Below are 20,933 nucleotides of genomic sequence, written 5' to 3'. Positions count from 1 at the left end.
GTCCTCTGTCATGCTCCAATTTCAACAAGTCAACTGTGAGGTACTTTATCAAATGCCTTCTCTAGGTTGAGGTACACAGTCTATTCACCCCTCTCTCTCTTGCAGTGTATCAATCACTGTCAGGAAAAAGCTTAATAGACTTAAAATACACACAACCTTCCAGCTCTGAAGCCAAACTGTCTGTCAAAATGTTCATCTTTTCAAGATATTTGGTCCATCAATTTTTCACAATATTTTTGCATAATTTCCCTATTGTTCTGGTCAGTGATACCAGCCCATGATTTTGTGGTGTCTCCTTATTTCCACCTTTTTGAATTGGTACCACATTTGCCCTTTTCCATTGTATTGTATGCCTACTTTCTATGAACATTTAATATGACTGTGAATAATTTTCACTAGTTGTTCCCTACATTCTTAATTCATCCAGTTTGAGATCCCATCAGGTCCTGAAGCTTTTGTCACATTCAATAATTCCAAGAGATTGTGCACTTCCCTCACTTTGATAGCTATATCTTCTAAACCTGGATTTTTGCGCCCCTTCCTTTACTCCAATTTTTTTTTCCTGGATGACAGCGTCACAAGACACAGCACATCCACATCAAGTCTGCTTCATTAAATCGGCAACCCCCCTCTCTGCCCCTTCATGCAGAAAAGGAGAAGATGGGAAGAAATCCCTTTCGGCTACATTAATTTATTTCTCACACATACTCCTTCACTCCCCATCCCCATACCCACTCCACCACATACATCACAGCATCATCCATACACAACCATTCTCCAATTGCCCATATCTTCTGTCCTCTCCTGTCCTTCCTCAACATTCCCCTTTCCCAATACCCCTTTTACCCCATCCATACATCTCATCCTAGGTCAACCCCTCATGTTCACTCTTTCCACCTCTGCCTTCCACACCTTTTACTAGTCTTTCTTCACTCATTCTTTCCATGTATCCAAACCATCCCAATGCTCTTTCATCAACCCTATCTACCAACTCCCTTTCCACCCCCGTTCTCCTCTTCATCTCCTCATTTCTGACCCTATCCAGCCTAGTAATCCCTATCATACTTCTCAGGCACCTTATCTCAAACACATTCAAACTCCTGTGTCTCAATTTACCATTTATAAACCTGTTAAACAGTTTTGGCTCATCTCTGCATTTACTACACCTCTTTCAATTTTTTTTCTTCCTCCCTGCAAATTCTTGTATAATCATTTCTAGCTTGTTTGTAAGCTTCTTCTGTTTTATTGCTTCTTCTCTTCCTACATTTTCTATGTGTATTTACCTAACATATACAAGAAAGGAGCAATGTTTGTTTGGGCCTGTCTCCTATTCTAAATTTCTTATCATACCTACCCTGAAATTCATGTACAGTTCCAACTTAATCTATATTTCTTATTTTCAATTAATTATCATATTTATATTTGAACTTGTGTACTGTTTGAGCTTGGGCTCTATCACCTTCTAAGATATTCCACATATTTATGCATCTCTATGGAAAACTGCATTTCTTCACATCCTTTGGACATGTTGTTCTTTCTTAATTTGCTCCCATGACCTCTTAAAGCCCTACCATATTTAATCAGGCCATCTATTCTGTCAATGAAATCTATCCCCATTAGTGACCTAAATACTGTAATCATATCACCTCTCTCTCTTTGATCTCCACTCCTTTCATAGCTCATACAACCTCTCTCTTCTTCCTTCTAATGTCGTAGTTATTAATTGCTGCCTTGGGTTTCAATGACTGGAAACCTATGGCCCCAAAGCAGCTAGCAATGGTCCTCAGCCTTTCCCATAGTCTATACCATTAACTTATATTAGAAGTGAAAAGATGGAGAAAATGCAATCAAAATTGACAAAGGTCCTTGGCCTAATCTAGAGACCAAGTGTCAGTCTATCAGGGCTGCACCTCTAGGTAGAGTTAAGGGTTTTGGTGAGTTTTAAATACAGGTAGTAAAGTGATGTTTCTTCCAGATATCCATCTCACAGAACCACCACTGCAAGTGCCCAATGTTTGTCCCTATTAGCATTTCAAGCTTATCTGGTCTTTCTACATACATTCTTGGAGCTATTTTGGATTCTGCTCTTATTTTTCATTTTTGTTTTTCTGTGTGGTAATTACACCACTGCAGTGTACTTGAATCTATTTTTTATATAATTTTCTTCTCTGTGTACTGAAATGACAGTGTCATTAACAAATGATGTGTCTCACCTGTATTTTTTTTTATGTTTTCTGGTGACACCTTTCCAATTACCAACACTCTTAGGTCTTTCTCCTCTAATACCTCATTAACTACTTCATTTCCTATTTTATTGTTTAGTGATGACCTTTTAGTATTTATCCCTATTTCAATTTTTTCTTTTTTATCAAACTTTATTTCCCACTTCTATCTTTATCCATATGTACTGTCAAGATCTTCATGTATCTGTAACAATTTCAGTTTTCTATTCTCTTCATGATTTTGGCATCATCAGCAAATTCATTGGTGTACCTATCTATTGCATCCATCATAATGTTAATATATATCAAGAACATTACTGGTGCCAACACCAAACCCTGTAGGACCCAACCTGTAGCCTCAAAGTGGTCAGCAACCATAATCAAACCCCCCAAGATCACACTGTAGATCCAAGATAATTCTACATCTAAATAAATAAATAAAAAAAATTGTTCCTTTTCCTTGGTGCAGTCTTTGTTTAGATTAGGGTCTAGGATTTTCCGAAGGAATTATACATACCAAAGATGTCATCCTCATTAGTGAAGTCTTCTGGTGTATAAGAAGAATACATGGACATTGTCATGCTTTGCTCTTCAACTTGTTTTTGCAGGGCATCAATTCTAGCTTCATAGTTCTGCATAAGTTTGAAAAAGTTTGATTAGTCTATCATCATTATATAAAACAGTTATATCTATGTTATACCTCAAAATGCACTGGAATTTTTTCATTTTAAATTGTTGAATTATCAATCAACAATACATAACTGCTACTGGATCAACATGAACCATTTGCTGTAGCAAATTGAAATGTAATCATAATTCCTTTAAAGTATTAATTATACTTTATGTACTCACCTGTTTTTCTAACACCCCATGATGCTATTACTGATATAATACAGAATAGACAAAACTGCAACCATGAAACTATTTTTTTCTCATAATTCATAGATTTGATATTATTCTACTAAGGCAAAACTAATTATAAGACTCCCATATGTTAACAAACTACTTCCAAAGAAGACTGGACCAATCCAATGAATAACAGCATAAGATTTTGACAAAGTGACAAAGTGGCAAAGTGGGACCAACAATGGGTACGTGTATGTGGTGGTCCTATGAGACAGATGTCAGAGAGAATCATCTCCCTGCCATCTATCTTTAAAACCTATCAACATCCTCACCTCAATCTGGAGGTGCAGCCCAGAAAGGGTGATACTTGGTCTTTGGACCAGACCAAAGATCTCTATGAACTATGCATCTCCTCTACCTTTCCACATAAATAGAACAGACAAGTGACTACTTCCTTCCTACAACTACTATAAGCAAGTGAGAGAAAGAGTCCAAAACTAATACAACATAAACAACAGTCCAATTTTTCTTCCCAGAGAGATCCTGGGAAGGGCCCAAAGGCTGCTGCAGGACACTGTGGGGCTGCAGGTCTCCAGTCAGTAAAATGCTCATGAGGCAACAATTATTACATATTACCAAGAGAAGTAATCACCAAGTTAATATCAGGTAGAAAGGTCTTTGAGAAGCCCTCAGTTCAGGCAGATATAATGAATGAAAGTTTCCAATCTAACCAGTTGCTGTTATCTCCTTGACATCTATATCTACGGATAGGAAATGTTCCATGTTAAAGACATCTAATTTTTTCTCTATATTATCTTTGCATTTACCTAGTTGTATTTTACGGGATGAGAGCTATGCTCATAGTGACCCGCTTTTGTATCTTTCAGCACCCAGTCTGATCTTAAATTCTTGTATAGTTTTTGCACTCACTGTTTCTTCATTTAGTTTGTTCCAGATATGTATCACACTGTGTGGGAAGCTATTCTTTTTCAGATCTCTTCTGTAGCTATCCTTTTTAAGTTTCTCTTCATGTCCTCTGGTTTTTTCCTCTATCCCACTTTAATAAGTCATCTCTATCAAGGACTTTCTTCCCTTTCATAATTCTGTAGATGGTTAGCAGGTCTCCTATTTCTCTTCTTTGTTCCAGGGTTGGTACTTTGAGTTTGTCCAATCTTTGTTTGTATATCAATTTGGAGAGTATTGGTGCCATCTTTGTCATTGCTCTTTGAATTCTTTCTAATTTCTTTATGTTCTTTTTAGTACTAGGTGTCATAGTGTCACAGCATACTCCAATTTTGGTCTTATCAATGTAACTAATATTTTCTTTACCATTTCTTAATCCATGTCGTCAAAAGCCACTTTCATTGATCTTAATAAATTGAAAGCTTCACCGAATAATTTGTTGATATGTTTGTCTGGTGCCATGTCATTAGTGATGGTTACTCCTAGTTCCCTTTCCAAGTTGACTTTTTTAATTTCCTTTGTACCCATTTTGTATTGTCCTGATATTCTCTTTTTGCTTTTTCCAAATTCCATTATACTACATTTCTTGATGTTGAAATTCACTTCACTCTTCTGACTACATTTCCAGATTTTGTCCAGGTCTTCTTGTAATGATTTGCAATCTTCCTCTGTATTTACTCTCTTTAGTAGTTTCCCATCATCTGCAAAGTTCATATAACATTCCACACCTTTATCCATATCATTTATATATATGGCAAACATTATTGGAGCCAATACAGAGACTCCACTTATCATTTCTTTCCAATTTGAGTTCTTGTCTCTGAGTACCACTCTCATTTTTCTTCCATTCAAGAAATCTTTCATCCATTCCAATAACTTTTCTTGTATTCCACCTATCATTTCAATTTTTCTTAGCAACTATGCCTTTTGTAAATCTAAAAAGGCACAATCTGCCCATCCATCCTTTTCTTGAATTATTTCTAATAGTCTCAAGTAAAAGCATATTAAGTTTGTGGAACATGATCTTCCACTTCTAAATCCAAATTGTTTTGGATTTAGTATTTTGTTGTCCTCCAAGTGTTTAATCTATTTACTTTTGAAAACTTTTTCGTATATTTTTGCTATAGTACTTATAAGGGAGACCAGTCTATAGTTGGTTGGATTTTCTTTGTCCCCTCCTTTGTATATTTGTACAAATTTTTGCATTTTTCGAATCTTGTGGTACTTTTCTTTCTTTGAGTGAGAAATCAATTATCTTGTGCATTTTGTCTGTTAGTTCATCTATACATTCTTTCAATATCCAATTTGCAATTCTATCCAGCCTGTGTGACTTTCTGACATCAAGTTTTTTATGTGTTCCCTTATTTCTTTCAGTGTCACCGTTATTCCTTTCACTGTGGGGATCTTTCTCTCTGTCCTTCCTCCCAATTTTGTGAGTTTTCAATTGTGAATACAGATTTAAAATGTTTGATCATAATTTCAGCCATTTCTACATCATCTATATATTCTTTATTTCCTTTGCGCAGTTTCACTATTTCGTGTTTGTCTTTTAGTTTGTCATTTACATATCTGTAGAATAGTTTAGGTTGGTCCTTTCATTTTTCTATTATGTCTTTTTCATAGTTTCTTTTTTCTTCCCTGCATATTTTTACATTTTCATTTCTTATTTTGGTGTATATTTGCCTTTTTTTCATCTTGTCTAGGCTTTGTCTCTTCTATCTTTAGCTTCACTACATTTTTGGTTAGACCAACACTTTATGTATACCCTTTTTTGCTTCTTCTTTGGTACATATTTATCTGTTCCCTCCTTGTATTTTTCTTTTAATATGTTCCATTTCTCTTCCATCTTTGTTTCTTCATTTAAATTTTTTAAAGTTTTTTGAAGTCTGTTTTGTTGTACATTAGTTTTCCTTTTCCATGTTTTTCATTTCATCTCATATCATTTTGTTCTTTTAGTTCAAACTCTATTAGTATGTGATCTCTCTTCCCAATTGGTGTCTTGTATTCCATTTTGTCCACTATTTCAAGCTCAGATGTGAATATTAAGTCTATTCTTGATGGTTCTTCATTGTTTCTATATCTGTTTTCATTTACCCATAGATTCAATGTGTATTCAATGGTCATATCCAGTAGAATATTTCCCCAGAGTTCCTCTCATATTATTTTGTTCTTTTAGTTTGAACTCTATTATCATGTGGTCACTCTTCCCAATTGGTGTCTTGTATTCCATTTTGTCCACTATTTCAGGCTCAGATGTGAATATTAATTCTAGTCACGACAGTTCTTCATTGTTTCTATATCTGGTGTTTCCATTCACCCATTGAGTCAATGTGTATTCAATGGTCATATCCAGTAGAATATTTCCCAAAAGTTCCTCTCCATCTGTTATCTTCATCACATTTAAACTTCTTTTAGTCAAAAACATGATTCTTCCACCCTGTTTTTATATTCTATTTCCGTCCATTGGCTATATAGACCTTGTCCCACAGGATTTGATGGTAGTGTACCTTTTAATTTTATCTCCACAATTCCCATTATGTCAGGTTTTTCTGTTAACAGATAGTTGTTTAATGTGTTTAGTCCAAAAACCATTCTATGTTTGTATATGTTATTTCTAATTTCCTCCTTTCTTCTCTTTTTTTTGGGTTGTTTCCTTTTTTTTTTTTTTTTTATCATGTATCATTTTCTCAGCCTCAGGTCCACTACTCTCCCCCTCCCCAAAAAAAAAAATAATAATTCTTTTAAGTCTCTATTCCTTTCTTGTTTTTTCATTTGTTTCATTTCTAAGTGCCTTTTCTTTATCTATTTCCTCATCACTCATTTCCTTTTTTTATCCATAATTTTTATAATTTTCACTATTTGCTAGCTTTGCTGTTTTTGATAGCACTTCTTCAGCTATCATTTGAGTCCTTAGTTTGATTTTTAATGGCCTATAGTGTTTTTCTCTACAGTATTATCCCATTCTATGCACCTCATTGATGTCTTTGTCGAACTCTTGTCCTACTTCCTGTCAATGTCTTTGATGAGATTCAGTGACCATACGGAAACAGCATATTCCAAATGTGGGTGAACTAACGATTTATATAGCTTGTTAATGAGTGATGAACTTTTGAAGTCAAAAGATTGTGCAATCAGTCCTAGGATCTTATTTGCTTTCTCAGAGGCTGAAATACACTGCTCAGATGATTTGAGAGCATTACTGATAATTATGCTGAGATCCTTTTCACTATCCACTTTTGTTAACAAATTTCCAAATAACTTGTAATCGTACTTACTGTTATTTTTACCTATGTGCATTACCTTGCATTTACTTGTGTTAAATTCCATTAACCACTTTTCAGACCATTGCTGTAATTTATCTAAACCTTCTTGAATATCTAATTGGTTTAAGTGATCATTTGCCATTCTGCACAGTTTTGTATCATCAGCCAATTTGGAAACAGTAGATTTTAGTCCGTGGTCTATATAATTTATATATACTATGAATAGAAGTGGCCCAAGAACAGAACCCTGAGGAACTCCACTCATAACATTTTTCCATCCAAAAGTTTTTCCATCTAAAACAACCCTCTGTTTTCGATCATTCAACCAATTACTAGTCCAACTTAATAGGCTACCACTTATTCTGTGTGAAGCTAATTTAGTAAGTAGTCTTTCATGGGGGACAGTATCAAAAGCTTTTGCAAAGTCTAGATATATTAAATCTATATTGTTTCTTTTATCATAATCTGAGATAACTGTGTTGTAGAATTTAAGTAAGTTAGTCACGCATGAACATTTCCGTCTGAAACCATGCTGGCTATATAATAGAATCTCTGATGATAGTTTCCATGATTTTTCCTATGATTGAAGTCAAACTTATTGGCCTGTAGTTATTTGGATTATTTTTGTCACCTTTTTTTGAATATGGGAGTAATGTTAGTTAGCTTCCATTCTCTTGGGACCTTTCCAGATATGATGGATTTCTTGAAAAGAATTTCTAATGGAACAATAATCTCATTTTTCATTTCCTTTAAGATTCTTGGATTCCAACCATCAGGCCCTGGTGTTTTATTAACTTTGAGTTTTTCTATACACCTTTTAACTTTTTTCTTTTGTTATATTTACCGTAGTAAGTTTACCCTAGACTTTTAACAGGTTTCAGTTTGGAGTTCACTTTGAGGTGTTTCATTTATGAATACTGAACTAAAATAATTGTTCACAATATCACACATTCCTTCATTTGAATATTCAAGTTGACTGTCAGTAAATAATAGTGGACCGATGTGATTCCTAACAACCTTTTTATCTCTAATGTAACGATAGAATTCTTTCGGATTCTCTTTGGATTTATCAGCAATATTCATTTCGTATTGTTGTTTTTGTTTTTATTGTCTTTTTTAAATCTCTTTGTATTAATACATAACTATGATAGTCATTAGTTGCACCTGAGTACTTGTATTTCTTATAAGCCTGTCTCTTTTTAGCAATACTTTTTTCAGTTTCTTTGTCAAGTCATTTTGGGTGAGCCTGATTTGGGGGACGTCTGTCCTTAAATGGAATGTAAGTATGAATCATCTTCAGCATTTTAACCATTTCTTTGTAGTCTATGTCCTTTTGTGTGTTGGTTGTATTTTCCTTCTAGTTTTATGGTAGTCTTTACTGGGAATTAGTCTGAGGGGAGGTCATATGTGGCATCCCATGTTGTTTGAGTTTGTAATAATGGAGAGCACATAATTATGTCAGGGGAGGGAGTGTCAATAAAAGACAACTTTTAACCTGCCAGACATATCATCAGGATTGTGGGAGAGGTATATGGACTGCTGCAGAAGATTAAAGTGGCTGTTCATTATATGGATGAAGAGATGATGAAAACACATCGAAACCCTGCTCCATTCAAGACTAGAATATGTGCCAGTGGTGTGGTCCCCACACAGAGTGAAGGATATAAACAAGATTGAGAGAATACAAAGGGCACCAACCAAATCGGTTCCCAACCTGGCAAATAAGCCATACCAGGAAAGCCTAAAAGCACTGAGTCTACCAATTTTGAAAAATAAGAAAATAAGAGGTGATATGATTACAGTATTTAGGTCATTAAAGGAGATAGACCACTTTGACAATAGAGATCTCTTGATTAAGGATATGAGGGCTTTGAGAGGTCATCATAACTAATTATGGAAGACTATCTATATGTCTAAAAGATGTAAATACAGTTTTCCATATAGATGCATAAATACTTGAAACAGACTAGAAGGTGATATTGCCCAAGCAGATAAACCATATGAGAAAGACTAAATGTGCTGGGTCTGCCAACTTTAAAAGATGAAAGAGAAGGAGGTGATATGATTATAGTATTTAGGTCAGTATAGGGGATATATTGCATTGACAGAAGAAAGCTCTTGATTAAGGATAGGATGGCTTGGAGAGGTCATGAGAACTAATTAAGGAAGACTACATGTCTAAAGGATGTAAAGAATTACAGTCTTCCATACAGATGCATGAATAATTGGAATAGCTTAGGAGGTGATATAGCCCAAGCTCAAACAATACATGAATTAGAATCTCAATATACATACATATGCCAATGGCTTTTTTCCCCTTACAAGGGAGGTAGCCAAAGTCAAAGGAATAAATCCACTCCCACCCATTTCATCCCCACATAATCCATTTCCAATCACCGTCCCTCCCTCCCTTTTTTCTTGGCTCCTCCTGGTTGATGGGTCATCACTGAATCTTGCCCACTGCCCTGGGTCAGAAGCAATGTAGCACGACACAGCACATCCACAGCAATGCTGCTTCATTTAATCAGCAACCCCCTTCTTCACCCCCTCATATGGAAAGAGAGAAGATGGGAGAAATCCCTTCAGGCTGCATTAGAATATCATTCACACATACTCCCTCACCCCCTATCCCCAACCCACTCCCTTCCATGCATCATAGCATCATCCATACACAACCATTCTCCACTCTCTCTTATCTTTTTTCTTCTTCCTTCCTTCCTTCCTCTTTCCCAATCCCTCTTTTACCCCATCCATCCATCTCATTCTTAGTTGCCCCACGCTCACTCCTTCTACCTCTGCCTTCCATACCTCTTTTACTAATCTTACTTCACTCATTCTTTCCATGTGTCCAAACCATCCCAATAATCTCTCATCATTCCTATCTCCAAACTCCTTTTCCACCCCTGCTCTCCTCCTCACCTCCTTGTTTCTCACTCTATCCAGCCTAGTAACCCCTACCATATTTCTCAGGCATTTCATCTCAAACACATTTAAATTTTCCCTGTCTTATGTTCCATGTTTCTACCCCACACAGTACTGTTGACACAATCACCCATTCATACAATCTCCTCTTAGTATCCATTCCCAAATGATGTCTATTTCTCATTACACTTTTTAATCCACCAAGGCATTTACTTGCTTCTCTCAATCTACATTCTACCTCCACCTCCACCTCCACTCCTCCCTTTCCCACCACATTCACACCCAAGTATCTAAAGCTATCCACTTCTTCCTGTCTCTCTCCCTTAATACTCATTTCCAATTTGCTATTATCCTCTCCCCTTGTACATTTCACCACCTTACTTTTACTCACATTTATCTTCAACTTCCTTCTTTCACACACTTTCCCAAACTCCATCACTAACTTCCATAATCCCTCCTCTGATCCTGCTACAAGTGCAGTGTCATCAGCAAACAACAACTGGCTTATCTCCCATTTTTCTCAATTTTCTTTAACCATCTCCAATCCTTGGCCCATTACCCTTGCATTTACCTCTCACACCACCCCATCCAAGTATAAATTGAACAGCCAAGGAGACATAATACATCCCTGGCGAAGTTCCATCTTTACCTCAAACCACACACTCTTTCCTTTCCTAATTCTAACATAGGCTCTACTAATCTCACTAAACTCTTGACTGCTCTTAACAGCTTTCCTCCTAATCCATATATCTACAATACCTCCCACAGTGCCTTCCTGCCTACTTTGTCATAAGCCTTTTCCAAATCCATCAAGACCCAAAAACCATCCTTACCTTTTCCTATAGCTTTCTCACATATCTGCCTTATCACAAAAATCTGATCCACACAGCCCCTACCTGTCCTAAACCCACACTGTTCCTCACCAATTACTCCCTCTGTTCCTCTCCTAATCCTCTCAATCAAGACCCTCCTATAAGCCTTCCCAACTACGTTCAACAAATTGTTCCCTCTGAAACTACTACACTCACACTTGTCCCTTTTCCCTCTGTAAAGTGGAACTATACAGGCACTCCTCCAGTCCTCCGGCACTCTACCCTCTTTTAGACAAACATTAAACAACCTCATCAGCCAGTCCACCATCACTGTACCTCCCTTTTTTAGACACTCTACATGACACCCATCCAACCCAAGAGCTCTTACTTGCTCTCGTCATTCTAATAACTGCTTTCACCTCATATTTTTATTTCTCCTCCAATATACTCATTCATCACAGTCATTTTCTCAGTGTTTCCCACTGCAACTTTTCCCTCCTTATCCTCCTTCACATTTTGCAATTCCCTAAAATACTCTGCCCATCTTTCTCTTACTGCCTCCTCTTCCATTACTATCTCTCCATCTGCACCTTTTACCTTTTCTTCTCTACCTGATTTGCCTCCTCTTCCTCTCATAATTTCCTCCCAAAACATCTTTTTATTACTTTAATAATTTTGTCACACTCTTACCCCATTTCACATCTGCTCTCCTCTTTCCCTCCTTTATATAAAATAGTGAAGGTTTCTTTCCACTGTCCAAATTTTGTGCTTGCCAGTTCTTAGTATAGTAATCTCTCCTACATTTAATCTGAACCATCATTCATTATTACATAATTTAGGTATATTGTACACCACTTTCATGCCTTCAGAATTGAAAATCTAGCACTAGAATGGCAGAGTGAGTATAGGGGAGGAGAATAATAATTTTACTTCACATATCAGAATAATCCCAAAATCCAAACACACTGTGCCCCAATCAGTTTGGATATGGGAAGGATTACTATTCATTAAAAAATTTATTTACCTCATTAACCTCAGGAGTGATGGTTAAATCTATATCAAATGTAAGACCCAGTAATTCAGGGTTGTCCAGGGGAAAAGGTAGACCATAAAACCTGACTGCTGGATGCTTCTTAGATTTTATTGGTCATAATGTCACTAAGGATTTCTGGGGAAGAGGAGATCCAGACATTCTGTTTTGTGTTAGCCATATTTCTAGGTTACTGAGGTAAATTTGTATGCTTCTGGTGGCCATTTTTTAGTTCCAGTGGTTGTTATTATAAAATCATCTGCATCAGCGAGAGCTTTGATGTTATGTTCTAGGTTTTGTGTCCTGACACATGGTTATTCTGTGAGACATTCTCTACTGGCCTGGAAGTTTGTCAATAATTCTTGTCATCATTGTTTATGTCAGTTTCCATCTTTTTATAATGTAAGATTCATTTGGGATTGAGTTAAACACTTATTTATATCTATTATCACCATTACTGTTTAGTGTTGACATGGAGAATATGTAAACTCTTTTCTGTACAACTGGGATATTACTTAGCAACCAGGAACAGTTAAAGATATGGGTCATAGCTTTTACTGCTACAATACCCAAATGTTTCAAGTGGTAGTTTGATATCTTGTAAGGATTTCCCCTTCCCCCCTTGATGGCATTTTCTGTCTTTGCTGGATGTGGGTGGGTTAGCTTCTATGTCTGGCTTTGTCTGGCAGATCTTTTTAGTTATTATATGTTTCCTTGTAAAGTTTTGTTCTGAAGCATAGGAAAATGGAAGAAAAGAAACAACATAATAAAGGAAGAATACAAAAGTTAGAAATATATACACAAGAATCCAAATGGAAGAAAAAAAAGCAAATTTTCAAGAAATTCTAAACTCCGCCTTTGATTTAATAAACCCAAAAATTAAAGGAGAAAAGTGGGAGATGAGCCAGTTGTTGTATGGTAACTATGTTGTGCTTATGGCAGTGTCAGAGGGGGGATTAAGCCAGTTAGTGACAGAGTTTGGGAAGGTATGCCACAAGTAAAAGTTAAAGGTAAATGTGGGTAAAAGCAAGGTGATGAGATGTACAAGGGTAGAGGGTGGCAGTGAACTGGAAGTAAGTCTTAAAGGAGAGAGATTGGATGAAGTAAATAGCTTTAGATATTTGGGGTCGCATGTGGCAGGAAAGGGAGAAATGGAGGTGGAGATAAATTGTAGACTGTGAGTGGCAAGTACATGTCTTGAGGGATTAAAAATTGTTATGAAAAATAAGCATCTGGGAATAGATGCAAAGAGAAGATTGTATGAAGGGGGGATTGTGCCAATGGCACTGTATTGGGCACAGACTTAGAATATAAGAGGCTGAAAGGACAAGTTTAAATGTGTTTGAGATGAAATGTCTGAGAAGTAGAGTAGGGGTTACTAGGTTGGATAGTGAGAAATGAGGAGGTAAGGAGGAAAGCAGGAGTGGAAAAGATGGGAGATAGGGCTGATGAAAGATTATTGGGATAGTTTGGACACATGTGAATAATGTGTGATGAAAGATTAGTAGCAGAGGTCTGGAAGGCAGAGGTGGAGGGAGTGAACTTAAGGGAGCAACCAAGGATGAGGTGAAGGGGGAGTTGAGAAAAAGGAGAATGTCTATTGAGCAAGGAAGAAAGCAGGAGATAGGGATGAGTGAAATGTGACGTATTTACCTAATTGTACTATACAGGAAAGGGGCAATGCACATTGGATCCTGTCTCCTATTCTCTAATTTTCTAACATACCTAGACTCAAATTCATGTAAGGTTCCAGCTTAATCTATATCTTTGATTTCCAATTATCATGTGTATAGATGATACTGTTATGCAAAGAAGGTAGGGGGGAGGATAGGGGGGTGCTTAAGTGTGAATATTTTGACACAGCCCGAAGGGATTTCTCTCCATCTTCTTTTTTTCTGCATGAAGGGATGGAGACAAGGATTGCCAATTAAGTGAAGCAGCCTTCCTGTGGATGTACTGTGTCTTGTTACATTGCTTCTGACCTATAGCAGTGGGCAAGATACTTGGATGACCTGTCATCCATGAGAAGCTAAGATGAGAGGGAGGAAAGGGTGATGGATGGGAGTGGAATGGGTGGGAGTAGGTATGTACCTTTGACTTGGCTACTTCCCTTATAAGAAGGAAAAAGTTCTCGGTAGATAGAAAGATACTACAGGTAAACGTCGACTTACGATGGCATTAGGTTTCGATAGAGCCATCGTAAGTCGATCCCCAATTTGTGTATCACTCTGTTCCGTGGTCACTGTACCTAGCCTACCTGTATATTAACCACCAGAGATACTGAATATAGCCTATTAAACATGTACAGTAGTTTATTTAATTATTTTTATCCTTTTTACCATATTCAAACACTATAATATGTATTTTCAGTACGGAACTTAAATCTCGCGGGCAGCAGCCAATGCTAGCCGTACGACGTGTCGTAATAATACTCGCATCATAAAATATAGTCACCGCTTATATCGATCGTTCTCTCTTTCACCCGCGAATTTTGAAAACCACAGAGAATGGGATTCAGGGCACATTTGAGAGAATGTAAAAACACAGGGGCGACTACAATAAATATAATCGACGCCGATATGGCAGCGTCGCGAATCCACTTGCTCCTCATGACGCCTACGTGTGCGGCACCGTATGGAAGGGGTTAAATATATCATATCGTCGTCGTCGTCATCGTAAAGTCGAAAAATCGTAAGTCGCGGCCATCGTAAGTCGACGTTTACCTGTACTTTTTTATCTAGTGTTGATTCCCTAAACAATAATCTTTCTTATTTATTTACATTACTTGTGGATATAATACTCTACTCTACTATCATGCTTAATGACAGTATTAAGCTTCTTACCTTTCTTTCTTTTTCAAACTGTTTCTCAGCTTCTTCCTTTTCACGCAAGTATTGTTCTTCCAAGGCCACCAAACGTTTCTGCATTTCCTCCTTTAGATCAATTCCTTGCTTCTCCAACAACTCAACCTGAGCAAACTGCCAATCTGCAGGTTCACTTGATGCAGGAGTTTCTGCTGATGATTTGGTGTTCTGACGTTGCTCCCTGGCAGCATTGAGAGCCAATGCTTTTGGGAAAGATAGTAAATACTATGACACTAACATCAATCAAGAAAAATAAATAAGTAAATACAAAAGATTAAAACTTGATCCCAAAATTTCTAGGTCACTACATCCATCATTCTATTTTTATTTTGTTGTATAACTTTATCAGCAAAAATTGGTTGCAATTTAAAAATTATCTTTTTTATAATATTTGTATGTAGTTACTTATAGGCCTATCTATATCATATATAAATACATACATATATATATATATATATATATACATACATATATATATATATATATACATACATATATATATATACATACATATATATACATACATACATACATATATATATATACATACATACATACATATATATACATACATACATACATATATATACATACATACATACATACATACATACATACATATATATACATACATACATACATATATATACATACATACATACATGTATATAAATATATATATATATATATATATATATATATATATACGTGTGTATGTATATATATATACATACACATATTATGCATTTAATCCTCAACTTAATTAATTTTGGAGGCATTGGATAGAATATAAAACTCAGAAAGAATATCTGAATATCCCTCAAATACACAACCACAGTAAATCAAGAGCCCATCTTCACAATCCTTGGCAAGTCTGATATCAAACAACAGTGATTATGGTTGCTGTGCTACATAGCAAGATGTAAGAAGATGCATCTAGACCAAAAGGACAACTAGCCCACCTGAAAATTGCACCAATTCCCAAACCAGCACACTAGCCCCACCTCCACAAAGAGGTGTGGCCCTATGGTGCCAGAACATGGTCTCCAGATTGGGCCCAGAAACTCATTCTATTCGCCCTTTCATTTAACTCAAACTATCTCCACCTCCTTTACTTCTGTTTTTTACATAGGGAGGTCAGCATCCTGGTGTCTGTCCACACACTACTCCTAATAGCCAGTAACAGAGAAACCAACCCAACCCCATACACATGTAATACATAAACTAATCCTATAAACTACACTCACACATCCATTAAATGTAACACATGCCACTGTTGGTTCCACCTGACATGTACAGCACTTACCAATATAAACCACTGTACTAAGAATTGGAGTTGAAACCATTATACAAAAACACAACTATCTAGACACTATTTTTGCATGAAGCCAAGAATGGGAAATTAAGTTTACTACAAAAAAAAAAAAAAAAAAAGGCAAAGTACTGGAAATGGACAATAGCAGCAAAAGACCATCCTGAAACTATTCCTTGAAAGGTGAACCTATTACAAAAGCAAAAGAGGAGAAAGATTTAGAAGTGTTGATAACAGACAATCTGTCACCTGACAGACATATCAGTAGGATTGTGAAGAAACATATAAATGACTACAGAAAATTAAAAATGCTTTTCACTTTACAGATGAAGAGATGATGACAAAATTGAAACCCTAATCCATCCAAGACAGGAATATGTATCAGTAGTACGGTCCCCACACAGTGAAGGATATAGGCAAGATGGAGAGAATACAAAGGGCAACAACCAAACTGGTCCCTAGCCTGGGAAATAAACCATAAGAGAAGAGACTAAAAGCACTGGGTCTGACAATTTTGAAAGATCAAAGAGAAAGAGGTGATATAATCACAATATTCAGGTCACTACAGGGGATATAATGCACTGACAGAAGACATCTTCTGATTAAGGATGGGAGGGTTTTGAGAGGTCATGGAAGCAAATTAAGAAAAACTACATGTCTAAAAGATGTGAAGAAATAAAGTTTTCCATATAGATGTATAAATATTTGGAATAACTTGGGTGATATAGCTTAAGCTTGAATGATACACAAATTCAAATCTAAATATGACAACTGGAAATCAAGGATATAGAATAGTTTAGAACTATATGTGAATTTGAGGCTAGGTATTATTGAATTGGAGAGTAGGAGACGGGACCCAATGAATGTTGCTCCTTTCCTGTATACCACAATTTGGTAAATACAATTAGGTAAGTACCCCAAAATGTACTTTAAACATACTAGTCATACAAATAAGCATTAAAAGAATCATAAACAGAGATACTTCACTTCTTACATGAACTTAGCATCTATGTAGCACTAATCCAAAAAATAAAACTGTCACAACAAACTACATTACCCACATTCACTGATTACACAACAGTAAGAGTAGAAAACACACAATACAACTCTGTGTGCTGTCAGAGCAAATGAAAGGCTGGTGATACGAGCTCCAAGCCAGCAATTTTGTGCTAGAAACAAGGAAACGCCTATGTATTTACGGTGAAGAAGCTATGGCTTTTGAGGGACCACTATGGTGATAAAGTATAAAGTATCCAGGTTGATAAAGTATATTATCATATAGAATGGAGGAAGAGGAGAAAGAAAGAATAATGAACCAACGAAAAGAGGACTAGACATGAGTAGAGTAGAATCGCCACTAAATGACACACCAAAATGACACACCAAAACCAATTCAAAGGTGGGAAAATAATGGGTTCCAAGGGACAGGACAATATTAGATAAAGGATTAGATGCAGAGATGGAATCTAGGTATAGCAGTTCAGTTTACTAAGAAGTCAAGACATTAACGATGTGATGGAGGAATTGATAGACTTAAGAATAGATTATGGAGCAATGCACAGAGAAATGACTAATCCATGAAAAGCAAATGAAGAAATAAACAGAGAGCTTAATGAAATAAACAGTGAACTAACCATGATCAGAAGTGATAACAAAAAAAAAAATGAAGGAACTAAAAAAAGTGAGGAACTAAAAAAAAAAAAAGAAAAGAGAGAGATCAACGAACAATTACAAGCAGTGACCAAAAAAATGGGAAAATCAATAAAGGAGACAGATCTCCTAGAAATAAAAAATCAGTGGATACAAGAACAAGAAAATCAGAAAATAACATTTAAAGAAATAGTACAACAGCAGGTACAGGAAAATGCTAAAGAAATAGTAATTAAAGTAATTGAAGAAAAGAAAAACTGGGTAAGAGACACAGTTGATAAAAAAAGGTGCATTGTAGCTTATGGCATTAAAGAAAAACATAATGTATACAAATATCAAACAGAAAAAGAGAAAGAAATTGCAAATGAAATTCTGAAAGTGGTACAGGAATAAGGACAGGAATTTGATAAAGACATCAATGAGGTGCATCAATTGGGACAATACTATAGAGGAAAACACTATTGGCCACTAAAAATCAAACTAAGGATTCAAATGATAGCTGAAGTACTATCAAAAGCAGCAAAACTAGCAAACAGTGAAAAATATAAAAATGTATGGATAAAAAAAAAGGAAATGAGTGATGAGATAATAGAAAAGGAAAAGGCACTTAGAAATTGAGCAAATTAAAAAACAAGAAAATAACAGAGACTGAAAAGAATTTTTTTTTTTTAACAACCCAAAAAAGAGAAGAAAGGAAGAAATTAAAAACAACATACACATAGACAGAATGATTTCTGGACTAAGCGAATTAAACGACTATCTGTTAACAGAGAAATCTAACATAATGGGAATTGCGGGTTCTTAATATGCTATGATCATTATTGGGGGGCGGGCAAGAAATTAATTTTGAATCACTGGATTTTGTACAATGTCTCTGAAATCTGTTAAATTGGGGTACAGTGAGATCTCTCATTAACGGACGTTAATTAGCTGTGTTTGCGGTGTTTTTGCTGTGTTTTCGGTGTTTTTGGTGCTGTTGTTTAGTGCATGCAATCACTATGCCACCCAAAAACCACTCCAAATCAACAGATTATTCACATCAACGGACACCGTTAACCCCCTTTTAGTCCGTTAATGAGAGGTAGTACTGTACATTAAATCAAGGGCTGAATGAGTGTCAAATCTTTGATATGAAGCCTGAAAGGCATACGAATATCAAAAGTAATGCCTAGAATTTTAGGGTTCATTTTCAAGGGAAGAATTTGGTCATTTAATTTCACTACTGAGTGTTGGTTCTCAGGCATGAACAATATTATTGATGATTTCTAAAGTAAGAATCACATTCTTTTATTTTTGAGCCATAGTTTTAGTTTGTCTCCGATTTTCCTTGCACCTCTCCAAATTTTGTACCTTTCCATTCATTTAATTTCTCCACCATCTATCTAGCAAATTCCTCCACAACCTAATTCTTCTTAAGTTTTCTAATAGCTATTCCTTTTTCTCACTCATGCCTACACCTTTTCTTTATCATACTGTTCACTTTTATCAGTAGATATAAGAAATTTTCAATCAAATATTATTCACCTTAGGAAAACAATTAAGATTATCAATCTATTACCCTGTTTTTCTCTTCTGGGAGACCTGCATCCCCTAGTAAACTGGCTACAGCCAGAATGAATTGAGCTAAACCTTAATTTTTCTATATGTTGCAATATTTTCAATAAGGAGGAAAAAACACTTATTCAAAGATTTTCTCTATGCTATGTAGTTCTTAGTATGTTTAATGAAAACTCTTAAAACACTTACTTTGTTCTGGATGGTTGTATCTGAAGACATGGTTCTTTCCTAGAATGACACGGGACCCAGTTTTGAGCACTTGTGGCTCTATAACTTCTCTTCCGTTAACATAGATAAGGGCAGATTGTTTTGGATGGAGTGTGACAATGCCATCTGTGTTCTATAGTGTGTAGAAAATATAATATTAGAAAGAAACTATCTTCATCTCTACAGAAAATAAATGATCAACTGATCAACTTCAAACATACAGTACACCATTAATCATTATGTGGTAACATGTTGTAGCTTGAGTAAGCTTTAAAGAATACAAATCATTCCTTTATGTTCTGTCTGTCAGACAATGATTTACTAGTGTCAATCATCTCTCTTATTCACAGTATAATTCATAAAAAGGAGCATAATATGAGTTTACCTAATCATTAAAGTATGCAGCAACTAGAACTGGATAAGTAACAAGTACACCTGACCCCTAACATTTGCAGAGGGTTGGAGAAATTGAATAATTTCCAAACATCCTAGGCCCATGCCATATACACAAAATTAACTACCAAAAGGCACCTAAAACAATTCCAACACCTCTAAACAGCTAAAATCATCAAAAACAAAACCCAACTAAAAAAGAAAAAAAAAAGAAAAAATTGAACCATAACTGTGGAATCTCCAAATGTCAGGATCAGGTGTATATACAAATTATCATTCCATTCATGGCTATAGAAACAAGCTATAGACATAAAAAGAAAAAATCTTTAGACCAACTCAACAACCTATCTATCTACCAACAACTTTTTTCCCTTTATTAGGGAGGTAGAGTCAGAGGCACATACTTATTCCCAACCATTTCACTCCCCTCCACCACCCTTTCCACCCCTCCCATCTTAGCTCCTCATGGTTGATTGATTTATGGAATTTTTGGCTCGAAGGCCAAGCACCAGAGCCGGTAGGCCATTCAGCGCTAGCTCCTCATGGATGACAGGTCATACCTGCATCCACAAACTGCCCTGAGGATACCTAATTCTATCCCCTGTCCCATTTTAGTAGCCTTTTACAACTCAAGTGGGAACACTCAATGGCAGTAATCTTTCTCCTGCACCACAGGGTTCAGTAAAAATGGAAAAGTATATTCAGAGAAGTGGGGGGACAGCATAACAGAGGGACAATAGCAGTATAATAAAATAGCATCATTTCTCTATGAATAGATTTTCTCTAACACAGACAAAATCATGTGTGGCTTTGGTCCATAACCTAAACATAATAAACTCCAACACACATCTGACACTTGACAACTTCTTCAACATAACCAACAAAGAATCTT

General features: G+C 36.0%; 1 protein-coding gene across 16 annotated transcripts in view; it reads right to left on the bottom strand.

The window, feature by feature from the left end:
- unc-104 (kinesin family member unc-104) overlaps positions 1-20,933 on the bottom strand; it is a 400,417-nt gene that overhangs the window by 135,995 nt on the left and 243,489 nt on the right. For all 16 annotated transcript variants that reach the window (XM_076197529.1, XM_076197534.1, XM_076197523.1 and 13 more), the window contains 3 exons: positions 19,631-19,781; positions 14,902-15,125; positions 2,740-2,854 (listed from right to left, as the gene is read on the bottom strand). In XM_076197529.1, the coding sequence (XP_076053644.1) occupies positions 2,740-2,854; positions 14,902-15,125; positions 19,631-19,781 (490 nt within the window). The remainder of the gene's footprint in view (positions 1-2,739; positions 2,855-14,901; positions 15,126-19,630; positions 19,782-20,933) is intronic.

Source organism: Oratosquilla oratoria, chromosome 1 (genome assembly GCF_046742065.1).
Source record: "Oratosquilla oratoria isolate Oo_2021 chromosome 1, ASM4674206v1, whole genome shotgun sequence".
Taxonomy (NCBI): domain Eukaryota; kingdom Metazoa; phylum Arthropoda; class Malacostraca; order Stomatopoda; family Squillidae; genus Oratosquilla; species Oratosquilla oratoria.
This window is presented reverse-complemented; position numbering and strand designations above follow the sequence as displayed.